Genomic DNA, 23,573 nt, shown 5'->3' with positions numbered 1-23,573 from the left:
GCATTTGGGCAGGTAGCGTTCTCCTGGCATCTGCCAAACCCAGATTGATTCTTTAGACTGCCAGATAGTGAAGTGTGATTCATCACTCCAGAGAACGTGATTCCTCTGCTCCCAAATCCAAGGGCGATGTGCTTTACACCACTTCAGCTGACACTTGGCATTGCACATGGTTATCTTAGGTTTGTGTGCGGCTACTCAGCCATGTAAACCCATTTCATGAAGCTTCCGACGAACAGGTCTTGTGCTGACATTGCTTCCAGAGGTAGTTTGGAAGTGGGTAGTGAGTGTTGCAACTGAGGACAGACAATTTTTACCCTCTCTAAGCTTCAGCACTTGGCGGCCCTGTTCTGTGAGCTTGTGTGTCCTACCTCTTCACTGCTGAGCTGTTGTTACTCTGGGATGTTTCCACTTCACAGTAACAGACTTACTGTTGACTGGGGCAGATGGAGCAAGGTAGAAATTTGACCAATTGACTTGTTGGAAATTTGGCATCCTTTGACAATGCCACGTTGAAAGTCACTGAGCTCTCCAGTACAACCTATTCTACTGCCAATGTTTATCTATGGAGATTGGATGGCAGTGTGCTTGATTCAAAGCACATGTTAGCAATGGGTGTGGCTGAAATAGCCACTGTTAGCTGCAGTAAGTGGGGTGTCCACTTACTTTTGGCAATTTTTTTAATTTTTATTTGATATACTTTACTGATCCCCATAGGGAAATTATGCTCTGCATTTAACCCATCCTAGCTGTGTCGCTAGGAGCAGTGGGCAGCTGCCGTGCAGCACCCAGGGACCAACTCCAGTTCGTCTTGCCATGCCTCAGTCAAGGGCACAGACAGGAGTATTAACCCTATCATGCATGTCTTTTTGATGGCGGTATATACATGTAGTCTATATCTGCATTGACTTAACACATCTGTAATTTGGTATTTTCGCTCTGATATTTTCGTGAGCATTTGTGAATGGTTATTAAGCCTGCAGAAGTGGTGGTATGCACACTGGAGAGAAGAGGAATACAAGTCAGTGGGAGCAAGATGGAATACATGTGTGAATGAGAGGGAGGACAGCAGAATGGTGAGGATGCAATGCAAGGAGTAGAGTTAATAAAGGCATAGGAGTTTAAATAGTTGGGGTCAACTGTTCAAAGTAACGGGGAGTGTGGAAGAGAGGTGAAGAAGAGAGTGCAGGCAGGGTGGAGTGGGTGGAGAAGAGTGTCAGGAGTGATTTGCGACAGAAGGGTACCAGCAAGAGTTAAAGGGAAGGTTTACAAGATGGTTGTGAGACCAGCTATGTTATATGGTTTGGAGACAGTGGCACTGACAAAAAGACAGGAGGCATAGCTGGAGTTGGAGGAGGCAGAGTTGAAGATGCTAAGATTTTTATTGGGAGTGAAGAAGAAGGACAGGCTTAGGAACGATTATATTAGAGGGACAGCTCAAGTTGGACGGTTTGGAGACAAAACAAAAGAGGCAGGATTGAGATGGCTTGGACATGTGTGGAGGAGAGATGCTGGGTATATTGGGAGAAGGATGCTGAATATGGAGCTGCCAGGGAAGAGGAAAAGAGGAAGGCCAAAGAGGATATTTATGGATGTGGTGAGGGAAGACATGCAGGTGGCTGGTGTGACAGAGGAAGATGCAGAGGGCAGGAAGAGATGGAAATGGATGGTCTGCTGTGGTGACCCCTAACGGGAGCAGCTAAAAGTAGTAGTAGTATTAGTAGTAGTGGTAGTATTAGTAGTAGTGGTAGTAGTAGTTGTAGTAGTAGTAGTAGATTTGTGAAGTTATCTTCAAGCCAAAACATTTTGACCGGATTCAAGTCTCAGCTTTAGTAGGGCCACTTAAAGACACATTCTCACTCTGGGACCAGTCAAGTATTTATTTGTTTGTCCCCCCAGCAGACATCGTCCTGCGGGAACAAATGCCACCCAGATGGAAGGACTTGGGCACTGTGAAGGAGGTTCCCCTTAAGAAATCACCCGTGTTTGGCTCACTTTGTAAGGATGGTGTTTGATTGGTAATGGACTGTGCCCAGTTTAACCCAGACACAGTGCTTCGCATTAGAGCTGGAGAGATTTACTGTCATTTCATCAGATCAAGCTAACTTTCATCTCATGCCTGTCTTTCTTGTGCACTTCATGCAAACTCCAGACTTGCTGACATGTGACTTTCTCCAGACGTGGCTTCCTCTCTTCTATAAGATCTCCCCTCCAGGCAAGGGTCTGTGCAGCTCTATCAGGGCAGTCTGAGCAGTCTCTTTCTTGCGTAGCTGCTAAGCTCGGACAACCAGCTCTAGGATTTTTTTTTTAATTATAGGATGTGAAGCACCTCATGAACCTTTCTTTCCTAATTAACTACAAACTGACATTTAGTCCCACATCTAGTCGTACCATCTGCATAAATTTGGGGCTGGGTGAGGTTGCAACCTCTCCGAAAATGCTTGTGAGTGAGTGCATCGAAAAATACATGCTATTTTAAGAGGTTAAAAATTTTGCTCTGTTTTTTTTTTCAATTGAAATTATAATACTCTTAGGTAAGAGAATTGCATAAATATACTTTTTCTGCACCCCTACCACTTTTCCCTCTGAGCCTCTCCCTCTTACCCACTTGGTATTGCCCATGTGGTTTCATTTGTGACAGGATTTCACAGAAGCGCCATCAACAGAGCTAGAGAAGTAGGACGTAAAGTAAGTTCTTCTTCATGTGTGCTTTAGATGGATAGATAGATGTACTTTATTAATCCCCGTTGGGAAATTCATCCTCTGCATTTAACCCATCTCAACACACACACCGGAAGCAGTGGGCAGCTGCCATGCGGCGCTGGGGACCAACGCCAGTACTTCTTTCCATTGCCTTGCTCAGGGGCACAGACAGGAGTAGTAACCCTAACATGCATGTCATTTTGATGGTGGGAGGAAACCCATGCAGACATGGGGAGAACAAGCAAACTCCACACAGAAAGGACCTGGGATGGCCTGGGGTTCGAACCCAGGACCTTCATGGTGTGAGGCAACAGTGCTAACCACTGGGCCACCATGCCGCCCTTTAACCTTACCGAACTCAGCTCGTGGTCCACTCATATTAAGACTCACCGAAACCATTATTTCAAACTCCTTGTCTACCAAGTTCTATGCCATTGATTTTCCTCCCTTTCCCTTCCATTTTTCTGCCCATACGTTTTGCAAGACTAATGAGAAATGTTGAATTGCTAATCTTCTTAAAAAGAGCTTTTTGCGGCACACCTTCACCGGGTCATGTAGTGATAGGTGTTTGAACACTGAGAATGAGAGAGTGTGAATCGCCGGTGGTATATTATATCTTATTTACTCTTCATCATCTGGAGAAATGTAATGAGGTGTCTGCACTTGTGCCACAGCCGGGTGGGATCCTCAGAGAGGAGAACAGGATAAAATGCATGCCATTTTACCTCATCACAAAAGTTCGAGGTGCAAAACAGCAAACAGTGTTTATCTCCGCAATGCCTCATGCATTATTCATGCAGCATGATGAGTAGCGACTGTGTGTGTGTGTGTGTGTGTGTGTGTGTGTGTGTGTGTGTGGGTGTGTGTGGGTGTGTGTGTGTGTGTGACTCGCTCGCTCTCGCTCTCTATTTCTTTCTCTCGTATCACAAATGCAATGTGTTCACCCTAATTCTGTTGGGGCAAATATGGAAAGTCTTGTATTGTTTTTGATGGAATAAATCAAATGCAGTTACCTGGTAAAAGTGTTGATTATGCACACAGGAACTTGGTGCAACCATTAACGCACATACACCAGGGTACTTTTGGGGTTTGTGTGTGTCTCCCCCTCCATTTCTCCCTTGCTCACACAGACAGTCACTCTCTCTGTCACACACACACACACACACACACACACACACACACACACACACACACACACACACACACATGCTTACAACACGGACACACACAAAATGAGAGACTGTACGACTGAACAAAAACTGCATTCACTTGATGGAGGAAATGTGACCGGGCCCCATTTTCATGTGTCCTTGCCCTTAACTCGATTAGGTGAGCTAGAGACATGAGTCAGTGGAATGACCCTTTCCAAACACGTTACAAAAACACAGCACCGATAAATACTGTCAGACACATCTACCTAAAGGTTCAGATCTACGTTGTCGTGTGTTCTGAACTGTTTTACAGCCGGCCCGCTGATGGTCAACCAGGTCACTGTTTAATAACTCTCCGTGTGTCTCCCTTTCCCTGTTTGAATTCACTTTTAATTTGTACCTTACACTGTGCCTATGGCCTGGCATTATGCAGCCATGGAAGGAGTTTGCATGGCTCCGAGCGATCTTTGCTCATTCACGTCTGTTTGTTTCAGTAAAGTCTGAAGGCTTTGATGGTCGTCAATACACGTCTGCTTATCATCACATTTTCTTTACTCCTTTTTTTCCAAACGGGGGAGATGGAAAGTGGACAAAAGAGTTGGAGAGCCTGGCTTTTGCACACACACACACATACACACACACACACACACACACACACACACACACCCTACATGTCACACAGAACTTCCTATCTGTGTGAGGTAATTGGGTCCGTGTGTTGAGTCAGTCCCTAATTGGTGGGTAGCTGTCAATAGCACAGGTATTTCGAGGCAGCAGCCCGGAGCCCGCATTAGAGGTAGAGAGAGAGACGGATAGAGGAAAGCAGAGTCGGAGCCCACACTGGCTCAGACGCAGCGGAGCAGAAAAAAAAAAGAAAAAAAGAGCAGCTCTGTTTATCTGTTAATTTGTTTTTCAGAGCCTGTGCCCCCCTCCACCGGTATTTTCCATTTCTCTTAAAGCCCACCGGATAACTGGATGTCCAAATGAACTCGGTCCGGTGGCAGCTCTTGCACAACGGGCCCAGCTAAAGGGGGGGGGGGTGTAAAGCCCACGATATATACCCAAACTGGGCTTTTGCTATTTCCATTCTTTTAAATTGGTTTGGTTTTCACAGTGAACCCAGGCCACCCGCGAGTGTAGTTGAGCTGATTTAATAGTGAATGAGTGAAGTAGTCATAGTCTGCTGCCTTGCAGAGGGCTGGAGCGGTCCTTTGGAGCAGAAACGGATCAATTACGTGAACATAGCATATGACCTATGGCACATAAACTGATCCACTTTGCATAAAGATATTTCCCCATTTTTGCAGAGGCATAGTCTCAGTCAAGGCCTCAGATGTGGTCTGGGTTTGGCATTTAGGTTTTATCAGATCAAATATAACCCCCCTTCCCCCCTTAAAAACAAAACACAAAACAGGATTAATCCCTCAGGTTTCTGACTGCAGTGTAACGTCATGTCTTGCTGCATTTTAGCTAGTCTGCTTAAAAGGTTTTGTCTTTTTTACCTGTTGTTGCTAACTAATGTTCCAAATATACATGTGTACATTTTTTTAGGGGGGGAGGGGATTTTCCCCTTTGGGGATTTCCCCCTTTTTCTTCCCAATTGTATCCAGCCAATTACCCCACTCTTCCGAGCTGTCACAGTTGCTGCTCCACCCCCTCTGCCGATCCGGGGAGGGCTGCAGACTACCACATGTCTCCTCCGATACATGTGGAGTCACCAGCCACTTCTTTTCACCTGACAGTGAGGAGTTTCACCAGGGGGACGTGGCGCGTGGGAGGCTCACGCCATTCCCCCCAGCCCCGCCCCCAACAGGCGCTCCGACCGACCAGAGGGAGGCGCTAGTGCAGCAACCCACACCCGGTTGTGTCAGACCTCGCTACCTGAAAGACTTAGTGCTAAGCATATGAGTGTGGGGCACTTGCAAAGACTGAGAATAGTGTAAGGTTTGGTTGGGGGGGGAAGGAAAAAGAAAAGAAAGTGGAATGTATATGCAGTTTATTTGAACACAATATTTTGTTAAGTGTATCTGTATTTATAACTCAAGTCACATGGTAGTTCTGAAAATGAGGATTTTATTTGTTGTGATATTGAAATTCATATCTGTAATGACGTTAAGCATATACGTTTTTTGTTTGTTTGAAGATAATAATGATCGCTGAGAATAAGTGATATGTTAAGAGTAAGGGACTGGAATAACGATGGTATTGTTGTTCATAGTTTGTTGTTCCGGGGACCAAGTTGAGTGTGACACACTACAAGAGTAAACTGGCCAGAGCGGAATGTAACGTGCAGCCTGTTTATGTGAATAAAGACATAAGCAAGCAAGTCCCAAGAGCTTTAGCCATCCATTCTGTATCTTTTTAAGAAGAACAGAACAGAAAGAAACAGTGTCTGTGGGGACGCCCGACCTAGCCGGAGGTAACATGGGGATTCGAACCGGCGATCCTCGTGTTGCAATGGAAGAGACCGCCATGCCACCTGGACGCCCACGTGTGTACATTCTAAGTTAGCATAGCTATCGCCACAACCTCCTCGACCTATCCAGCCAAGACACGGGACACTATGTTCATGCCGTTAGCTTGACATTGCCTGTTTAATGTCTTAAATATGGCTTTAAGGGAAATTGTGTGTCGATGATGCAACAGTTTCATGTCCATCATATGTGTAAATTACCTTGCCTGCAGTATAGTGTTCAGGAGACGACTGAAGCATTTCCTCATTTTCCCCGGGCAATGCACTGCATCTGCAAGAGTAAAATAAGCCAATCCTCTCCATTCATTCTGGGCCGTCCTTCAGCCTCTTTCTGCTCCGCCACTCCCTCAATGTCCTCTTGTCTTTTTCGTTCCTTTTTCTCCCTTCATTTGGCGCCGTTGCCCTCACTAGGTTGGATTGTGCTGTGTAGCCGTGCACAGTGTATCTTGTATTGTGTAGAGGTTCATAAAGTATTGCACTATAGGGTGCAGTATTGTGTAGTTTCTTATCGTGTGGTGTCTTGTTAGTGCGCATCATATTTAGTGTATTGTACGAGGTTTGGGTGTGTGGTTGTGTTGTGCAGTATCTCACGGTTTCTATTGTATGGTGGGATGTCTTACCTCTTCTGTTGTGTTCCCTTCTATGCAAGGCTCTTAACTGTCCCTCTGGGATGAATAGAACATTTTTAGTTTTTGACTCTCTCTCTCTCTCTCTCTCTCTCTCTCTCTCTCTCTCTCTCTCTCTCTCTCTCTCTCTCTCTCTCTCTCTCTCTCTCTCTCTCTCACATGGGCGGTACGGTGGTGCAATGGTTAGCGCAGTCATCTCACAGCAAGAAGGTGGGTTCGAGCCCCGGGGTTGTCCAACCTTGGGGGTCGTCCTCTGTGTGGAGTTTTCATGTTCTCCCCGTGTCTGCGTGGGTTTCCTCTGGGTGCTCCGGTTTCCTCCCACAGTCCAAAGACATGTATGTCAGGTGAACTGGCCATACTAAATTGTCCCTAGGTGTGAATGTTTGTGTGTGTGTCGGTCCTGTGATGGCCCGGCGGCCTGTCCAGGGTGTCTCCCTGCTTGCTGCCAAATGACTGCTGGGATAGGCTCCAGGATCCCCACGACCCTGAACAGGATAAGCGGTTTGGATAATGGAAGGATGGACTCTCTCTCTCTTAATAGGTCTCTGTCTCTTTTGTTTTTCCGACAGCGATGGGTGGGCAGACCGGGATGAGGTTGTGGAGAGTTACGAGCAGGAAGCGGAGGGAGGCATCACCATGAAGCTGCAGTCAGCGATGGTCAAGTCCTTTGATGACTACTTCCTGAAGCTGCGCCTCGACACCAACACCAGGAACCCTTGGTTCCCCGAGTTCTGGCAGTACCGCTTCCAGTGCCGGCTGCCGGGCCACCCGCAGGAGAACAAGAACTACAAGAAAGTGTGCTCTGGTGAGTGACAGCGAGGAAACATGACACGCGACCTGGCTGAATCCCAGTTGAATTACTGTGGAACAGAAGGGCTCTTTTAAATTTCTATTATTTTTGCCCTTTCTGTACCAACAAATCTGAAAAAGAAAGCAACATAAAAGAAAGAAAGCCTAATTTCTCATGTAGTACTTTTAGACATCGCCCTGCCATCTATTTCTGACAGTTATTAGGGCAATGGGTTATGTAAGTGATGGTACATATTGCTAATGATAACAAAAAAACTGTATGTTTTCTCCCCTTTCCTTCCTGAATATTCTCTCTGCCTTCCTGCTAAAGGTGATCACGGTAAACCCACTTAACTCAACAGTGTTTTCAACAAAATTCACCACAAATCTCACCACAAATCATGAAAAGACACCAGATTAACTTTATATTAAATATGCATTAGCCTGTTTTCTATCAAATGATAAATGTGAATTAGTAGCTCAACAGTTTTTTATGTATGCATATGATGACTTTTGCATTTTTCCTCTGACAACAAATTAAAAAAAAAAACAATTTCATCATTGTTAGGCTTAAGATAGGTAGCAATCACAGAACAGTCATGCAGTAGTTGGTTTTACTCCAGTCTTTGTTATTTTTTTCCAATCACGTGTGTATACTTCTTTTATTCCAAAGATCTTCAAGGTGGTAAGTGCACAGTCCTGTCCAAAAGATTAGTTATTTTTTTAATTATCATTTTTATTTCTTGGTTTAACACCTGCACCCGCACCGTGTTAGCATCTCACTCCTTTGAGACGAGAAGGCTTTGGCTGATGCTTTCCATGGTCAGAGGGCCGGCTCTCGTGTTCTCCTGGGCCCTGCTCTCGTGAAACCAGGAGATAGCTTGAAATCGTCAGTCCCGGGTAGCACAGCATCAGTCAAACTCTGCTTTAGAGCACTGAGCTTGTTTTCCTCTTTTTGCTTTAGGGGAGGGATGGGTGGTGGGGTACAAAAAAAATGTAACACACAGAGGAATGACTCACCAGCACACTACTCGCACAAACCCCGAAAGCAAATGTAGTCCAACATTGTATTGTTTCCAGATTGCTCACACCCTCTGCTGCCTCTATGCATGTTGTTGTCAAGGTCTTCAAACACACTGTCCTGGGAAGTAACTAGAGATCAGGATGTATTTCATTTTGAAAACACGGGCACAGTGTCGATGGGATACAGGTATTGAGATGAATACAATGCAACATTTTTTTATTTCCCATTTGATGTTTCCCTCTCCCGTGACACACGGATGACATTGTTACACCCGGGTTGTTGATGGTCTGCACGGCGGTGCTTTTAGACGGCTGATTTCTGAGTGCTTTTCGATTTTTTTGCACAGCTTGGCGTCCACACAGTTTTAGCAATTTCTCTTAAGTTTTCCTCAACATCTGTTTTAGATTAAGCCTCTGGATGGCATGTTGTTATTTTCCTTCAGTATGCCGGGCATATTTTGCTGCAAAAGGGAGACGTAGGCATCTCCCTCATCTGGTTCTAATGTCAGTTATCTGTTGCTGAAAATGCCAGTTCACCCTTTAGTCATGTCCTGCCCTTCTCCCATGCTTTGTGGTTACTGTTGTTAAGTTAGACAAATAGTACCCTCAAAGTTCATTTCCTTTGAATCCCTATTGAAAAAACCTGATGATTTGATTGTCTTTTATTTTCATCTAATTCTTTAATTTCTTTAAAAAAACATTGACTCTGTAATAAGAAACATCTCAGGTACAGTAATAATAACTTTATTTATATAGCACTTTTCTAAAACAATGTTACAGAGTGCTTTACAAAGAAATAAAGCCAAGAATAAGTTCAAATAAGAGTGAAAATAAAAACAGTATTAAATAAATAAATAAAAACAAAAATCAAACATTTGTAAAAGCTTTCACGAAAAGAAAAGTTTTAAGACGAGATTTAAAAGAAGCTAGAGACTTGTTTGTCTTAGTTCGACAGAAAGAGAGGTCCATACTGTGGGGGCTCTGACAGCAAAGGCCCCATCACTCTTTGTAACAAACCGAGACCTGGGAATAACCAGCAGGGCTCCATCTGCAGATCTTAATGGCCGAGAGGGCGTATACCAGGCCAATAAATCAGAAATGTAAATAGGCGCAAGACTGTTTAAGGCCTTTAAAGTGAGCAATAACATTTTAAAATCAATACAAAATAGAACAGGGAGCCAGTGTAGGGAGGCAAGCACAGGAGTGATATGGTCATGCCTCTTTGTCCCGGTAATGAGCCGAGCAGCGGCGTTTTGTACCAACTGCAGACGGTGGAGGGAGCCCTTGCTGATACCAGAATAAAGTACATTACAATAGTCAAGCTGAGAATAGATAAAAACATGTACAACTTTTTGCAGATCGGCAATTGATAAAAATGAGCAAAATTTGGAAATTAGCTTGAGCTGGGGGAAGCATGACTGAACAACATGTTTGATTTGATGATCAAAATCGAGGTTAGCATCGAGTATTACCCCAAGATTCCTAGCAGCCTGCTTAAAACTACCTGACAGACCACCAAGATTAGTACCAAAAGGGCTGATGGAATTTGGGGGACCGAACGGAATGACCCCAGACTTTTCATCATTAAATTCAAGAAAAATTTCAGACATCCAGGATTTAATGTCAAAGAGGCAAGTTGTGAGGTTTGCTAGGGTGCTAGGATCTGTGGGTTTTAGTGGCGTGTATAACTGAGTGTCGTCAGCATAAAAATAATAAAACACATTGTGACTTTGAATAACCAGTACAGTGACTGAGCATTATATACATTTTCAGAAAACTGGTGATAAACCAGAGATCTACTACTACTGCTATTTTCAGCTGCTCCTGTTAGGGTCCTGTTAGGGATCGCCACAGCAGATCATCCATTTCTATCTCTTCCTGCCCTCTGCATCTTCCTCTGTCACACCAGCCACCCTGTATGTCCTCTCTCACCACATCCATAAACCTCCTCTTTGGCCTTCCTCTTCTCCTCTTCCCTGGCAGCTCCATATTCAGCATCCTTCTCCCAATATACCCAGCATCTCTCCTCCACACATGTGCAAGCCATCTCAATCTTGCCTCTCTTGCTTTGTCTCCAAACTGTCCAACCTGAGCTGTCCCTCTAATATACTCGTTCCTAATCCTGTCCTTCTTCATCACTCCCAAATAAGCCATAAATAAACTAGAAAAATGCTTTTCCACAGAAAAAGCGTGTGAATGCTGAGCTGCTGAAAGAAATTGCGAAAGCATTGCTGAAAATGGATAAATAGGAAAAGTCAGAAAGTCACTAGCCTACCTGAAATACCTGGAAACTGACATGTGAAATGGCTGAATAATTTAAAAGTTTTAAAGGTATAAAAAACTGAAAGATTTGCCATAAGGTGCTAAATACATAAATAGTTTGATTGTTGAATGGTTTCTGTAGTTTAAAGTATGAAAAAGTCGAAGTGGTGCAAAGATTTCAAAGTGCTCCCAGTCCCATTACAAACACACACAACAAGGCTGTAACAAAACTTGCAAGCATTTGCAGCAATGGTTTATTATGGAAAAGGTTTGAATAGTCTGAAATATGTGACCCCCGCTGGTAAAAGAGTCCCCAAGTAGGCCTAGGTCATTGAACTGCAAAACCTGACCTGGACATTGTTCTTCTAAAAGAAGAAAAAATTGCTACAGTACATCAGAAGAAATGGTCTTTATTTGTCACATGACACCAATGTCCCCTTCAAACATGGTCCCACATATATCTCATGTTAAATAGCCTACTATTTTCACTGCAGATTTACAAAACAAAACAACATATTAAATCACTTTGTACGAGGTAAAAAGTTTAAATTTGTGAAATTAAAAAAGTATAATCATAGGGAAATGAATTTCCAAAATAGAGCTATAGATGAATATTGTAAATTGACAAGTTCTGGAAATCATTCTGGACAGAGGGAAGGATGTTCTCATTACGCTAGAAAAATTGTGACTGTAGCCTACCTACAAATTGATATGTGATGTCACAATAGGACGGAACATTCTAACAGGCAAAGTGTATGGCAGAATTGATAAACTTTAGAGCTGAATTGTTAAAAAACTATAAGATATTTTTAAAATCTTATTAGGATTCTGAAAGAGCTGAATGTCCTGAACTGTTTAAGCTTTAAATGGGGGTTCTAGCTCAAAAATGAAGGAGGAGATACAGTTCAAAGGTGATGAGGGTTTCAACCTTTCCCCATAGACTTCCATTGTTTTGAAAAAGTAGAAAAAGCTTAATATGTCTAAAAGTATAAAAGATTTCAAAAAAACCGAAACGTGAGCCTTAATGGGCTTAAAGAGATGAACATTTTGGTACCTGAATGGTTTCAGTGGCTAAAAGTATGGAGGAGTAAAAGAGGTGGAAATGTTGCAAAAGTCCCCGATTGACTCCCATTCAAAAAATGGCTGAAAAAAGTTGAATATTTCAAAAAGTTCAAAAGGTATGAAAAATCTTAAAGGGGAGCAACAATGTCCTTAATGAGTTGAACATTTTGATAGTTGAATGGTTTCAGTAGCTAAAAGTATGAGGAAGCTACAAAGTGTCAAAAAATGGGTGGAAGAAAAATAAATAGATAAAGAACTGCAAAGCAACAGTGTGAATGCCCAGCATTCACACTAATAAACCATAAACCATAGATATTTAGTCTGATTTCTGTCAGGGCTGCCACCTGGGTTGCTAACACTAACTGTACAGACTTACCTCTCTGTGACCACTTTTGGAGCCAGGGCTCTCTTCTAAATCGTGGCAACAGTGCCCTCAGTTGTGTTATAAACATGATAAAACATTAATAGCTGAATCTATAGACACAAAATGTATAGTCAGAGTGAAGGACATTAGCGGTGCTCGCTATGCTCACTAGTCCTGTGCTTGGTGGGTCAGTGGACCAATCTAAAAGGCAAACAAAGGGTCAGTTGCGTCAAACATTTGCAGCAGAATATTTCTCACACCTTTATTTGCATGTTGCAACTGCAGGAAGGTGTGAAATACAAAGCTTCTATTTTCTTCACCAAACAGGTAATGAGAGTCTGCATGAGAACTACGTCCAGGACAGTAAGATGGGGTTTGTCATCAACGCCATCTACGCCATGGCCCATGGCCTCCATGACATGCACACCGAGCTTTGCCCTGGACAGACAGGGCTGTGCAAAGCCATGGACCCTATCGATGGCAGCAAGCTGCTGGACTACCTGCTCAAGACCTCCTTCAGAGGAGTCTCCGGGGAGGAGGTTTATTTTGATGAAAATGGAGATACACCGGGCAGGTAAGCAAATCGGGACAGTTATTAGGGCTGAAATGAAGGCAGTGGCAGGATAACGGGAATGGGGTTCCGTTATTGTTGCATCCTCAATGAATCTCTCATCACGCGTGCACGCACACAAACGCACACACGCACACGCGCACACACACACACACACACAAACACACACACACACACACACACACACACACACACACACACACACACACACACAGGTACATCAGTTGAGAGCACACAGGGCTGTAATGAGGTTGGTCCAGAACACATATTCAGAGAATTGTCTGCTGCACCTGTCATTTTTATTTCTCTTCAGTCCAACAGACAAGCAGGTGACAGTCAGAGAACACAACTCTCTCGTTTCTCCGTCAGCTAAAGGTCAGGTGTAGTAACATGCAACTGTGCACCACGGCATGCCCGGTTGGATGGCCTTCCTTTCCAAAGGAAGGCCATATGTCATATAATAGGGTCATTAACTGCTTAAGAGTCTTTGGGGTACAAAAAGAGAGAGAAAAAGAGCTTTGCCACACTGTTGAATCATTATCATTAAATTGCCTGTCACTCTCCCCTCATTTCCTCTCTCACTATCTCCCTGTTTCACCCTCTCACCTGCTGTCTGATTTCTACCTTTTTCCTTGTTCACTCTGACCACTCTCTCTACCCGACATCAATTCTTTCGCTTTCCAATTACGTTATTTTCTACCCCCCACCCCATCCACCTCTCTCGTTGCTCTCCTCAGGTATGACATCATGAATCTACAGAATGTGGGTGGCAGTCACTATGACTACATACTCGTGGGCTCCTGGCATGAGGGCATCCTGAGCATGGATGACAGCAAGCTGTGGTTGAACAGCAGCGACATGGTCCGCTCTGTCTGCAGTGAGCCCTGCTCCAAAGGACAGATCAAGGTATTGTATATGTCAGGGGGTAAATCTGGCACCGGTCATTTGTGGATGTGTTGAAGAGCATATCTTAACATCACATTTCTACAGAGGGCTATGGTCTGGTATAGTCAGGGTAGATATGAACAAGTGTCGTTTGGGTTTATTTCAAAAGTGAGGTGATGAGCAGCAATTTGTGTTAATTCACAACAGTTCAAAAAGAATTTTTTTTGGGGGGTTCCCCCCCCCTTTTTGTATCTGGCCAATCACCCCATTCCGAGCCTTCCCGGTCGCCGCTCCACCCCCTCTGCCGATCCGGGGAGGGCTGCAGACTACCACATGCCTCCTTCGATACATGTGGAGTCACCAGCCGCTTCTTTTCACCTGACAGTGAGGAGTTTTGCCAGGGGGACGTAGCACGTGGGAGGATCACGCTATTCCCCCCAGTTCCCCCTCCCCCTGAACAGGCGCCCCGACCGACCAGAGGAGGCACTAGTGCAGTGACCAGGACACGTACCCACATCTGGCTTCCCACCCGCAGACATGGCCGATTGTGTCTGTAGGGATCCCCGACCAAGCCGGAGGCAACACGGGGATTTGAACCGGGATCTTTGGGTTGGCAGGCAACGGAATAGACCACTACGCTACCTGGACACCCTTAACACTTCAAAATTGAACAAAATTTTCATATTCTTTGCTGTGCTTTCATTCTAAAAAAAAAAACTTTCATCAGAGCACACGTCATGCTTAATCTCTCTGAATTGGTTTCTCTGCCTTTAAACTTACCTGGGTGATGAGATGAAGACACCTCACAGGAAATAATTAACACCAGTATTGAGGTAAACCTGAAAAAAATGCCCCAATTTGCTTCTCTTTAGCCCTATTGTTTTCAGCCTGGCTATACAGTAAATTGCCCTGAGGGAAGATGCATCTTTTCTCCCGCCTGCTCCAGCATCTCCCTCCGTTTACTTTGTTTCCTGCCCCACTTATCACCCTGTTTTACATATCACAGAGCTGATAACAGTTTCTCTGCGAGCAGAATGTAAATAAGGCTGGCCTTGTTTTTTGATACAGTATGTCTGGGGCTCAAAGAAAGACAAAAAGAGGCAAAAAAAAAATTGTACCATGCTGGTAGTTCTTAAACAGCACAGGACAAGGCCTTGTCTTTGGGGTCGCTTCATGCCATCTAAGTTTTGAGGAGGGGGATCTATTGCTCGTACTGGTTTTGGACTTGTGTCATGAATGGGAGGCTTGTGATCCCCCCCTTGTTGATGTGCTGTGGCCTCTCTGTGTGCAGGTGATAAGGAAGGGTGAGGTGAGCTGTTGCTGGATATGCACCACCTGCAAGGACAACGAGTACGTCCAGGACGAGTTCACCTGTAAGGCCTGTGAACTGGGATGGTGGCCCGACGAAGAGCTGGAAGGTAAGGGAAACAGCCATTTGTTCTTAACCAGCTGCGATCCCCAAATCCCCTTCTACTGTACCTCCCACAAGAGGTCTGCGCTGGCCTATTTTTCAAGACCGCATTGTCTGCCATACTCAGCTGCTCCTGCGAGCCATTGTACCAAGACTGCCCACCAGCTAGCAAACTGGATTTAGCAGGCCTATTCCTTGCCTATCACAATCTACCATTTAGCCCAATTTTTGAGTCCTAATTAAAAACCCCTACAAAAGATTTCTGTAATAGCTGCTTGAGTGTGGCAAAGACATCAGTCATGATGAGATTAATTAAACTGACCACTCAAGCTATTTTGTGCTCTTACACCATTGTTTACACATCTAGAAGAAGGCAATGTGGCACAGCAATGTGTTGGCACCTGGCTCCTCCATTTTATCAAACAGTCATGGTGTGCTGTGGCACACAAACAGTGACATCATCTTATGGAGCCTCCACCATGACTGTGCATTTCAACATGCCCACCTATGTTCAACTTGAACCTTAAAAAAAAAGGTGCTGCCAACATCTGTTGCAGGTCTCACAGGACCTGCAAACCAGCACACCCTGTGCAGACCTATTTCTCCTATGCTGGACATTTCAGTTTGATGCTTTTCACGTTCTTGATCAGAGCCTACTATTTGGTTGACCCCTGCAGCGTTGCTTTAAGCTCTTATTTCCTATAAAACCCGATACCAGTGTTCTCTTAAAACCCCATTAACCCTTGTGAGCAACCTCATCTTGTTTCATAGTGCCAAGCAAAGCCACTCCATGCCCAAGTCTTTTTTTCTCTGCACTCAGACATCGTCACAGCAACCTGTTGTAATCTCTTGATCTCCTCTCTCACGGCCTCCAGACCTCCATAACACTCACTCAAAAGTAATGGCATCTAATTACGTTGGTTCCAATTGTCAATGCATGAGCTTCTGTTGACCTCATGACCTTCGTTCTTTCCTCTTTCAATGTCACCCTAGTGTCTCTCATTTAGTTGACACCCCCCATACCAGTCAAAAGTCCCTCCCCGCTTTCCTTTTTCCCACTCTGTGCCTAGCCCTCTTTGCTGCTGTTTCCTTTTGCTGTGACCCACTGCTTGTTTTTGACAGCTCTGAGTTCCTGGGTGAAAAATCCTATTACTGTCATGAGAGGCTCTGAGAGAAATTCCCCCTTCATTCTCATTACATTTTCCTTCATAGAGAATACTAATAGCGTATCCACAGCCAGTTTCCTCAAGAGAAACTGGTATATCTGTTACAGACATTGGTTCAGACTAAGCCAACAATGATCTTGTTGTCCATGGCAATGACGTCATATTGTTGGCGTGGAGGTCTATTGTGTGTGTGTGTGTGTGTGTGTGTGTGTGTGTGTGTGTGTGTGTGTGTGTGTGTGTGTGTGTGTGTGTGTGTGTGCTCAGAGGAAGTATACATTAGAGGAGCATCTTTGTGTTTGAATTATTTAGAGATCTGGCAGTATGGGCTATGGAATATTGGAATAAGAGATTTGTAGGTATGTGGGAGAAAGAATAAAGATAAGTGCACATCATCTTTTCCCTCCTTGTCGATTTGAGCCACGTGAGTCTGATGCCTTGATAACCTTGGCTGGGCGGTCAAAAGAGAATGGTTCTCGGTAAAGCTTTACCTTTGAGACTTTCAACAAATCACATTTTGAGACTGTTTCTGCGGTGCAATTACTGTTTCACACCATGTTGTGCCCACACAGTTTGTTCTGGAGAGGATAAATATGCAGATTTCCAACTGAGACAAGTAGGTTATTTAGCAATTTGAGATTAGGAAGTGGTTGGGATTTGATTTGGAGAGTTAGGCATGCGATCCAGAAGTAGGTTTGCTCATGCACAGACCTGATGGCAGTAGCTGTTATGCTAATGGGAGCAGTGCATAATATATGGGTTTCTTAAGCCGAGTCTGAGGATGTCAATTTTTCCCCATTAAGCTCCAGCAAGTTCAAATGTGGGCTGGATGACAAATATGCTACCGATGCAACATGATGGGCAGACACAGATATGAATGTACAAGTGGTACATGCACACAGACAGAGGCATGCACACATATTCACAATCACATGAACACAAGTGTGCATGTGCACACATACACTTGTACAACATGAAGATGAGAGCACAAACTGACAGAACTGGAGCTTTGGGATGTGTATGATGATGTGTGTAAATTAGCTCCTGAGATGTTTAAAGGCCATCTTTGAGGGACTCTAATCTCAGCTATTTACCTCTTGACTTACCAAGTGTCTTCCAAGTCTATGGAAAAATGTACGACTCGCTGTCCTGTCTACCCTCTCTGTTTATCCACACACTGACCTCTGCGCTGTTTCTCCCTTGTGTTCTTAACATTTGCGAGATGAACACACTGAATGTAAAATAACCTGTCATCTTCTCCTTTACCCTTTCCAGGCTGCCAGCCTCTGCCGCTGAAGTATCTGGACTGGGCGGATGTGGAATCCATCGTTGCAGTGGTGTTCTCCTGTGTAGGGATCCTGATCACCTCTTTTGTCACCTTTATCTTCATCCAGTACCGCGACACGCCTGTGGTGAAGTCTTCCAGCCGAGAACTGTGTTACATAATCCTAGCAGGCATCTTCTTGGGCTACATATGTCCCTTTACCCTCATAGCACGCCCCACTGTGGCATCCTGCTACCTGCAGCGCCTCCTGGTGGGCCTGTCCTCTGCCATGTGCTACTCTGCCCTGGTAACCAAAACTAATCGCATCGCCCGCATTCTGGCAGGCAGCAAAAAGAAGATCTGCACCAAAAAGCCTCGGTTCATGAGTGCCTGGGCCCAGGTGATCATCGCCTTTATGCTGATCAGCGTTCAGCTTACCCTGGAGATCACCCTCATTATCCTGGAGCCCCCTGAGCCCATCAAGTCTTACCCAAGCATCCGTGAGGTGTACCTCATCTGCAACACCAGCAACGTGGGTATGGTGGCACCACTGGGCTACAACGGCCTGCTGATCATGAGCTGCACCTACTATGCCTTCAAGACACGGAATGTGCCGGCAAACTTCAATGAGGCTAAGTACATCGCCTTCACCATGTACACCACCTGCATCATCTGGCTGGCCTTTGTGCCCATCTACTTCGGCTCCAACTACAAGATAATCACCACATCCTTCTCCGTCAGCCTAAGTGTCACAGTCGCGCTGGGATGCATGTTCACTCCCAAGATGTACATCATCATAGCCAAACCAGAGAGGAACGTGCGCAGCGCCTTCACCACGTCTGATGTGGTGCGAATGCATGTTGGCGATGGGAAGTCTGCGGCTCCCTGCGGGAGCAACAGCCTGCTCAATATGTTCCGCAGGAAGAAGAATGGAGCTGGCAGTGCCAAGTGAGTGACTGACTTTCTCTGATGTTAATATTGCTAGATATGCTGCTTACTGGGGTAAGTTGGCATAAGAAGTGATAATGTGAAGCCTGAACACTTAAATGGTGATGCGTCCAGCAATTTTCTTGTGGCATCAGTTGAAATAGTGTCAATAATCATAATTCAATTGTCAACAATTAGATCTGGGTAGCATAGTGGTCTATTCCGTTGCGTACCAAGACAGGGATCGCCTGTTCTGATCCCCGTGTTACCTCCGACTTGGTCGGATGTCCCTACAGACAAAATTGGCCGTGTCTGCAGGTGGGAAGCCGGATGTAGGTATGTGTCCTGGTCGCTGCACTAGCGTCCCTCTGGTCAGTCGGGGAGGGGGAACTGGGGGGAATAGCCTGATCCTCCCACGCGCTACGTCCCCCTGGTGAAACTCCTCACTGTCAGGTGAAAAGAAGCGGCTTGCGACTCCACATGTATCCGCGGAGGCATGTGATAGTCTGCAGCCCCCCCTGGATCGGCAGAGAGGGGTGGAGCAGCAACCAGGAAGGCTCGGAGAGCGGGATGATTGGCCAGGTACAATTGGGGAGAAAGGGGGGGGGCAATTATGATTCAATTAATGAGGAATCAAATAATGAGCACTTATTTTTTTTTAAACTGATAGGATGCCATGTCCCTTTCCTCATTCATTTTGTGCTTTATATTCAAGTTAGCACTTCTTCCCAAGTTGATAGAGAGTAGGTCAGCCTTCCACCTCCAATAACAATATGATGGGTAAATCTGATCGACTGACAAAGTAAACTGGTACTATGGTTTTATTATCCCAAGAATATTTCAGTGTTCATGCAACACATTATCATTTTATAGTTTATTTTCTGCCCTCCCAGCACCAGATTCTGTTTAATTAAACATTTGTTGCAAAGTCATTTGGAGACATTATAAGAACTAAGGATTGAGTGCCACAACACACATTCCTCCCCCGAGCCATATGTTATCACTGAACAGTTAAAGACGATTGAAACCACACTCAAGTGGGCTATGCATTTATTGAATTCAAGCTAATGGGCCGTGCTAATATCGAGTATATTATAATTAAAGTGTAGGATTTAGTGATATAAATAAGATTTGCATAAAACTCTCTTGAGATCCACAGCAAAGACAGAACGGCAATTGTTTTTGAAGTAAGGAGTGGGACAAAGTATGAGAAGTGATCCTAGATTGTTTGTGTTGTCTCTGACCCTTGTCTGTGTCTTTCTAACCTCTTCAAACTGGACTATGCACTGTCTGACAGGGGGTTGCAAGCTGCTGGCAAATATTAAGGCACGGGGTAATTCAACTCCTGCAATAGAGAGATGCAGCTGAATGTTTCAACACATTTTAATCCGATTAATCAGGCTGAAAAATGAACACCACCCACTAGCAAAACACAGCTAATAGCTAATACATCTGTGTCCTTCATCAGCTACTGTGGCAAGTAGCCAGTCCTCTTATGGGCCTTTTTTTTTATATTCCAAGAACCACTCAAGATGGTGAAATCACTGAACAGCAAAATTAACAAATTTATGAAAAATATCTCTTCCCTCCGGTGAATGAAAAAGGCCTTGCACGTAAGTGTTTGTTGGTAGGTGGGAGTCTGCAAACTGCCTTTGCAACTGCAACCCTGTATTTGACAGTGCAACCCTCCAGGTGTGAGATTTGCAATGCTGTTTCTTCTGGTTTTTCTCGAATTACCTACAATGAACAGATCTCACTATGAATGCCTCCACTTTTTACGCCACTAATCACATGAGAGCCGACCCTAGCCTGCTCTGTACTAAACTCTGTGTCATCTATAGACCACTCCAGACACTTTGAAAAATTCTTTGCAAGTGCATGTGCCCCATTTCAACTCGATAATCACTTTGATAAACAGCTCTAAATGAGCTGAATGGCTCTTAATACTGTAAGCTCAGCTATTTGAGTTCATAATGCTCTGCCCGCACTGCATTATGAATAACTGCATATTTGTGAAGTGCCACAGTTGGCAAATGCAATGCTCTTTAGAGCTCATGAATGAACCCTCTGCAACGCTATTAATGTCAAGACGTGTGATCAAGAAAGTATTTTAACATGCACCAGATATGTTAAAATGCTGCTCTTCTGTTGTGCTATTGTTGTGTTAATGTTGTTGATATTTTTCTCTTTCTTTGCGACCACTTCCTGGTTTCCTGTGACAGTAATTTGGGTCTTTATCTCATTCATAGTTCTAATGGCAAGTCTGTGTCATGGTCTGAATCAGGTGCAAGACACCCACCGAGGGGGGGGAATGTGTGGCACAGACTGTCTGTGCATGTGAGGAAACAGGAAGCCGGCTCGAATCAGATGGCGGTCATCAGGCCCCTAACTAACACCCCCGACCCCCACAGCTGCGAGCCCACGGCCCACGACCTTGGCACAGACCCCCCCTGCCTCCCCCAAGAACCGCCTAGCCCTAAGGCCCTGTACAACCTGGCGGAGGAGGACGATGAAGGGGATGTGCAGCGTTCCCTCTGGACCCCTACCTGCTCGGGAATGCTCCACGGTATGACCTCCAATTCGGATAAACCAGCTTCGTACTTGTCCGATCATTTTACAAGCTGCGTCACTGAGCGATTGCAAGGGGCAGTGGTGGACACACACTGCTCCAATATCCCTTCACTGAATGACAGCAACACCAAGGAGGCATTCCCCACCAACGAGCCTTTGAGCTTAGCCTCCTCTCAACTTCCGCTGGTCCCACATATGGGGGCTTTTGGGGAGGAGGGCGAGGAACTGGACCTTTTACACGGCTACGTGTACGATGCCAAGGAAGAGGAAGAGGAGGAGGAGGAGGAGGAGGGGGATGGGGAGGATCTAACTCAGAGCAAGCTAACTCTGGAAGATTCCCTGGCTCTGTCTCCCCCCTCCCCCTTCAGGGACTCGGTGTGTTCGGTAAGCTCTGTCGCCGGCTCCCCTGTTGTTGATTCCATGCTTGGCAGCGCTCCGTGCTCAGGCTACACCTTAGCTAGCCTCCAAGACTTTGCACACAGCTCCTCAACACTGTGAGAGTCACGTCATTCACAATCTGACAGTGTGTGTGTGCATCCTCTACACACATACGCACACACAAACACACACACACCAAACACATATACATAAAAATACACCCATAGACACACATGCACATTTTTAGAACATATGAGCCGTTTCGATCATTTTGAAATTCCATACTTTTAAATTTAGTTCATTACGCTTTCATGGTTTCCCTCCTAATTTGCTGTCATTTGCTTGCTTGGATTTTCCAATTCTCCGCTTTTATCAAAGAAGGGTTATGCAAAAACAGAAGTAGAAGAACACCTGGATTCGTCTAGGAGTGCTTACTCTTCTGAAGGGCTGACAGTCCCCACAGCCTTTCTGTTAAATGGGAGCTGTGCCAAAGCGGGCCAGGTTTTGTGCCAAAATTGGTTGGATTAGGCAGAGCTCTGAACCCCGCCCCCAACAAAGGATGTAGCTATTGTTTCAAATTTATTGTGTAATTAAACATTCTCTGAGAGACAAATGGAGGGAAGCCTACATGGCGTGCGTGTACACCACAACGCCGTATGACACTGCTAGAGATCGAGCCGACTTCAAGGACTGCCATGGCTAGAATGCATTTCCTGCCAGCTCTAATTAGCTCTGCTATGTACCATAATTCACATGTGCACGTCTGTTCATGTGAGGGGCAGTCAAAGCTGGTTAACAAAAAAAAAAGGAAAAAAAATCAAATCTCTTTTTGCCTTTTCTCATAAATAAGAGTCACCTCAGCTTTCTCACTTCTGACCTCATTATAACGTAAAAGTTTCAGAGAAACTTAACTGTTATGTTAGAAAACGTACAGAGTAGGACAGAAGCAGGGTCTGTTCGACACTGCAAACAGTTTAGGGATGCATCTGAAGGTCTCGCGCTGTATGATAATATGTGATTATGGATTTAATGTGCCAATCCAAGTCGTTACCAACCTACTCCCCTGCTTTCACTTTTTACTATGTAGCTGATAAAGGTTTGCTTGATTGTAGATGATGGTAATGTCGTTAACTCATTTTACACATGATCATGCCCCGAGACGGGCTTTGCAAACACCGGATACAGTTCTCCTTCTCCATGCGGTGTTGACAATATTTCTCATTTTTTTATTTTTTTCTCTCTTTCCTGAGTTTGCTGTGTCATTGTAATGGGATACACAGTACTTGTACAAGTTCTCAAAGTTTGTAATACTGTTGAGCCATCTCTTGTTTTGTTTTTTTCCACATGGGTGGTATGTTTGTAATATCAGTACATGTTTATATATTAAGAATGTGAACAGAAGGGAAAAAAACACACATTTATACATTTTGAAACTGTCCTACAGATTGCTTATGGTTTCGGGTAACTTGTAAGCAAGTTTAATCAGTCAGCCGTATCCTCTTGGAAATATTCAGTTGTTAAAGTAACCAATGACTATTTGCTTCTTGTAATGAGATTACATGTTCTAATTTTGCTTAAATTATGTATTATAAAGTTAAGTAGTTCACTTGATCTTAAGGTTCTTAGTTCTTTATATATAAGAATGCAACTTGCAAGTACAACAATATACGATGTGTGCAGTAATATGTAGTGCAGTTGTATTGTATTTCCAAATGTTTTTAGTCTATACTAGTGTAAGTTGTTTCAAAATTCCAAAAAATGTAATTTATATATATATATACACACACATGAGGGTGCCATCTGTTTAACACTGTCAAATGAATGAAATAGGCCTTCGTGTTTTGGACAAGATGATAAAGCAGTAAAATAAAAAAAAGTATTTCTATTAAGAGGACGTTGATGACCTCCAGTAACAGCCCATAATAAACACAGGCTACTGAAGAGTTCCAGCTA

General features: G+C 44.4%; 1 protein-coding gene across 1 annotated transcript in view; it reads left to right on the top strand.

The window, feature by feature from the left end:
• The window catches only part of grm1a (glutamate receptor, metabotropic 1a), a 39,206-nt gene extending 17,466 nt beyond the window's left edge, over positions 1-21,740 (top strand). The window contains exons 2-7 of the mRNA XM_056294152.1: positions 7,520-7,755; positions 12,778-13,024; positions 13,759-13,927; positions 15,198-15,324; positions 17,756-18,692; positions 20,921-21,740. Coding sequence (XP_056150127.1) covers positions 7,520-7,755; positions 12,778-13,024; positions 13,759-13,927; positions 15,198-15,324; positions 17,756-18,692; positions 20,921-21,740 — 2,536 coding nt within the window. The remainder of the gene's footprint in view (positions 1-7,519; positions 7,756-12,777; positions 13,025-13,758; positions 13,928-15,197; positions 15,325-17,755; positions 18,693-20,920) is intronic.
• The last annotated feature ends 1,833 nt before the right edge of the window (positions 21,741-23,573 follow it).

Source organism: Lampris incognitus, chromosome 15 (genome assembly GCF_029633865.1).
Source record: "Lampris incognitus isolate fLamInc1 chromosome 15, fLamInc1.hap2, whole genome shotgun sequence".
NCBI lineage: Eukaryota > Metazoa > Chordata > Actinopteri > Lampriformes > Lampridae > Lampris > Lampris incognitus.
Note: the sequence above shows the minus strand (reverse complement) of the source record. Positions and strands in the feature narration are given on the sequence as shown.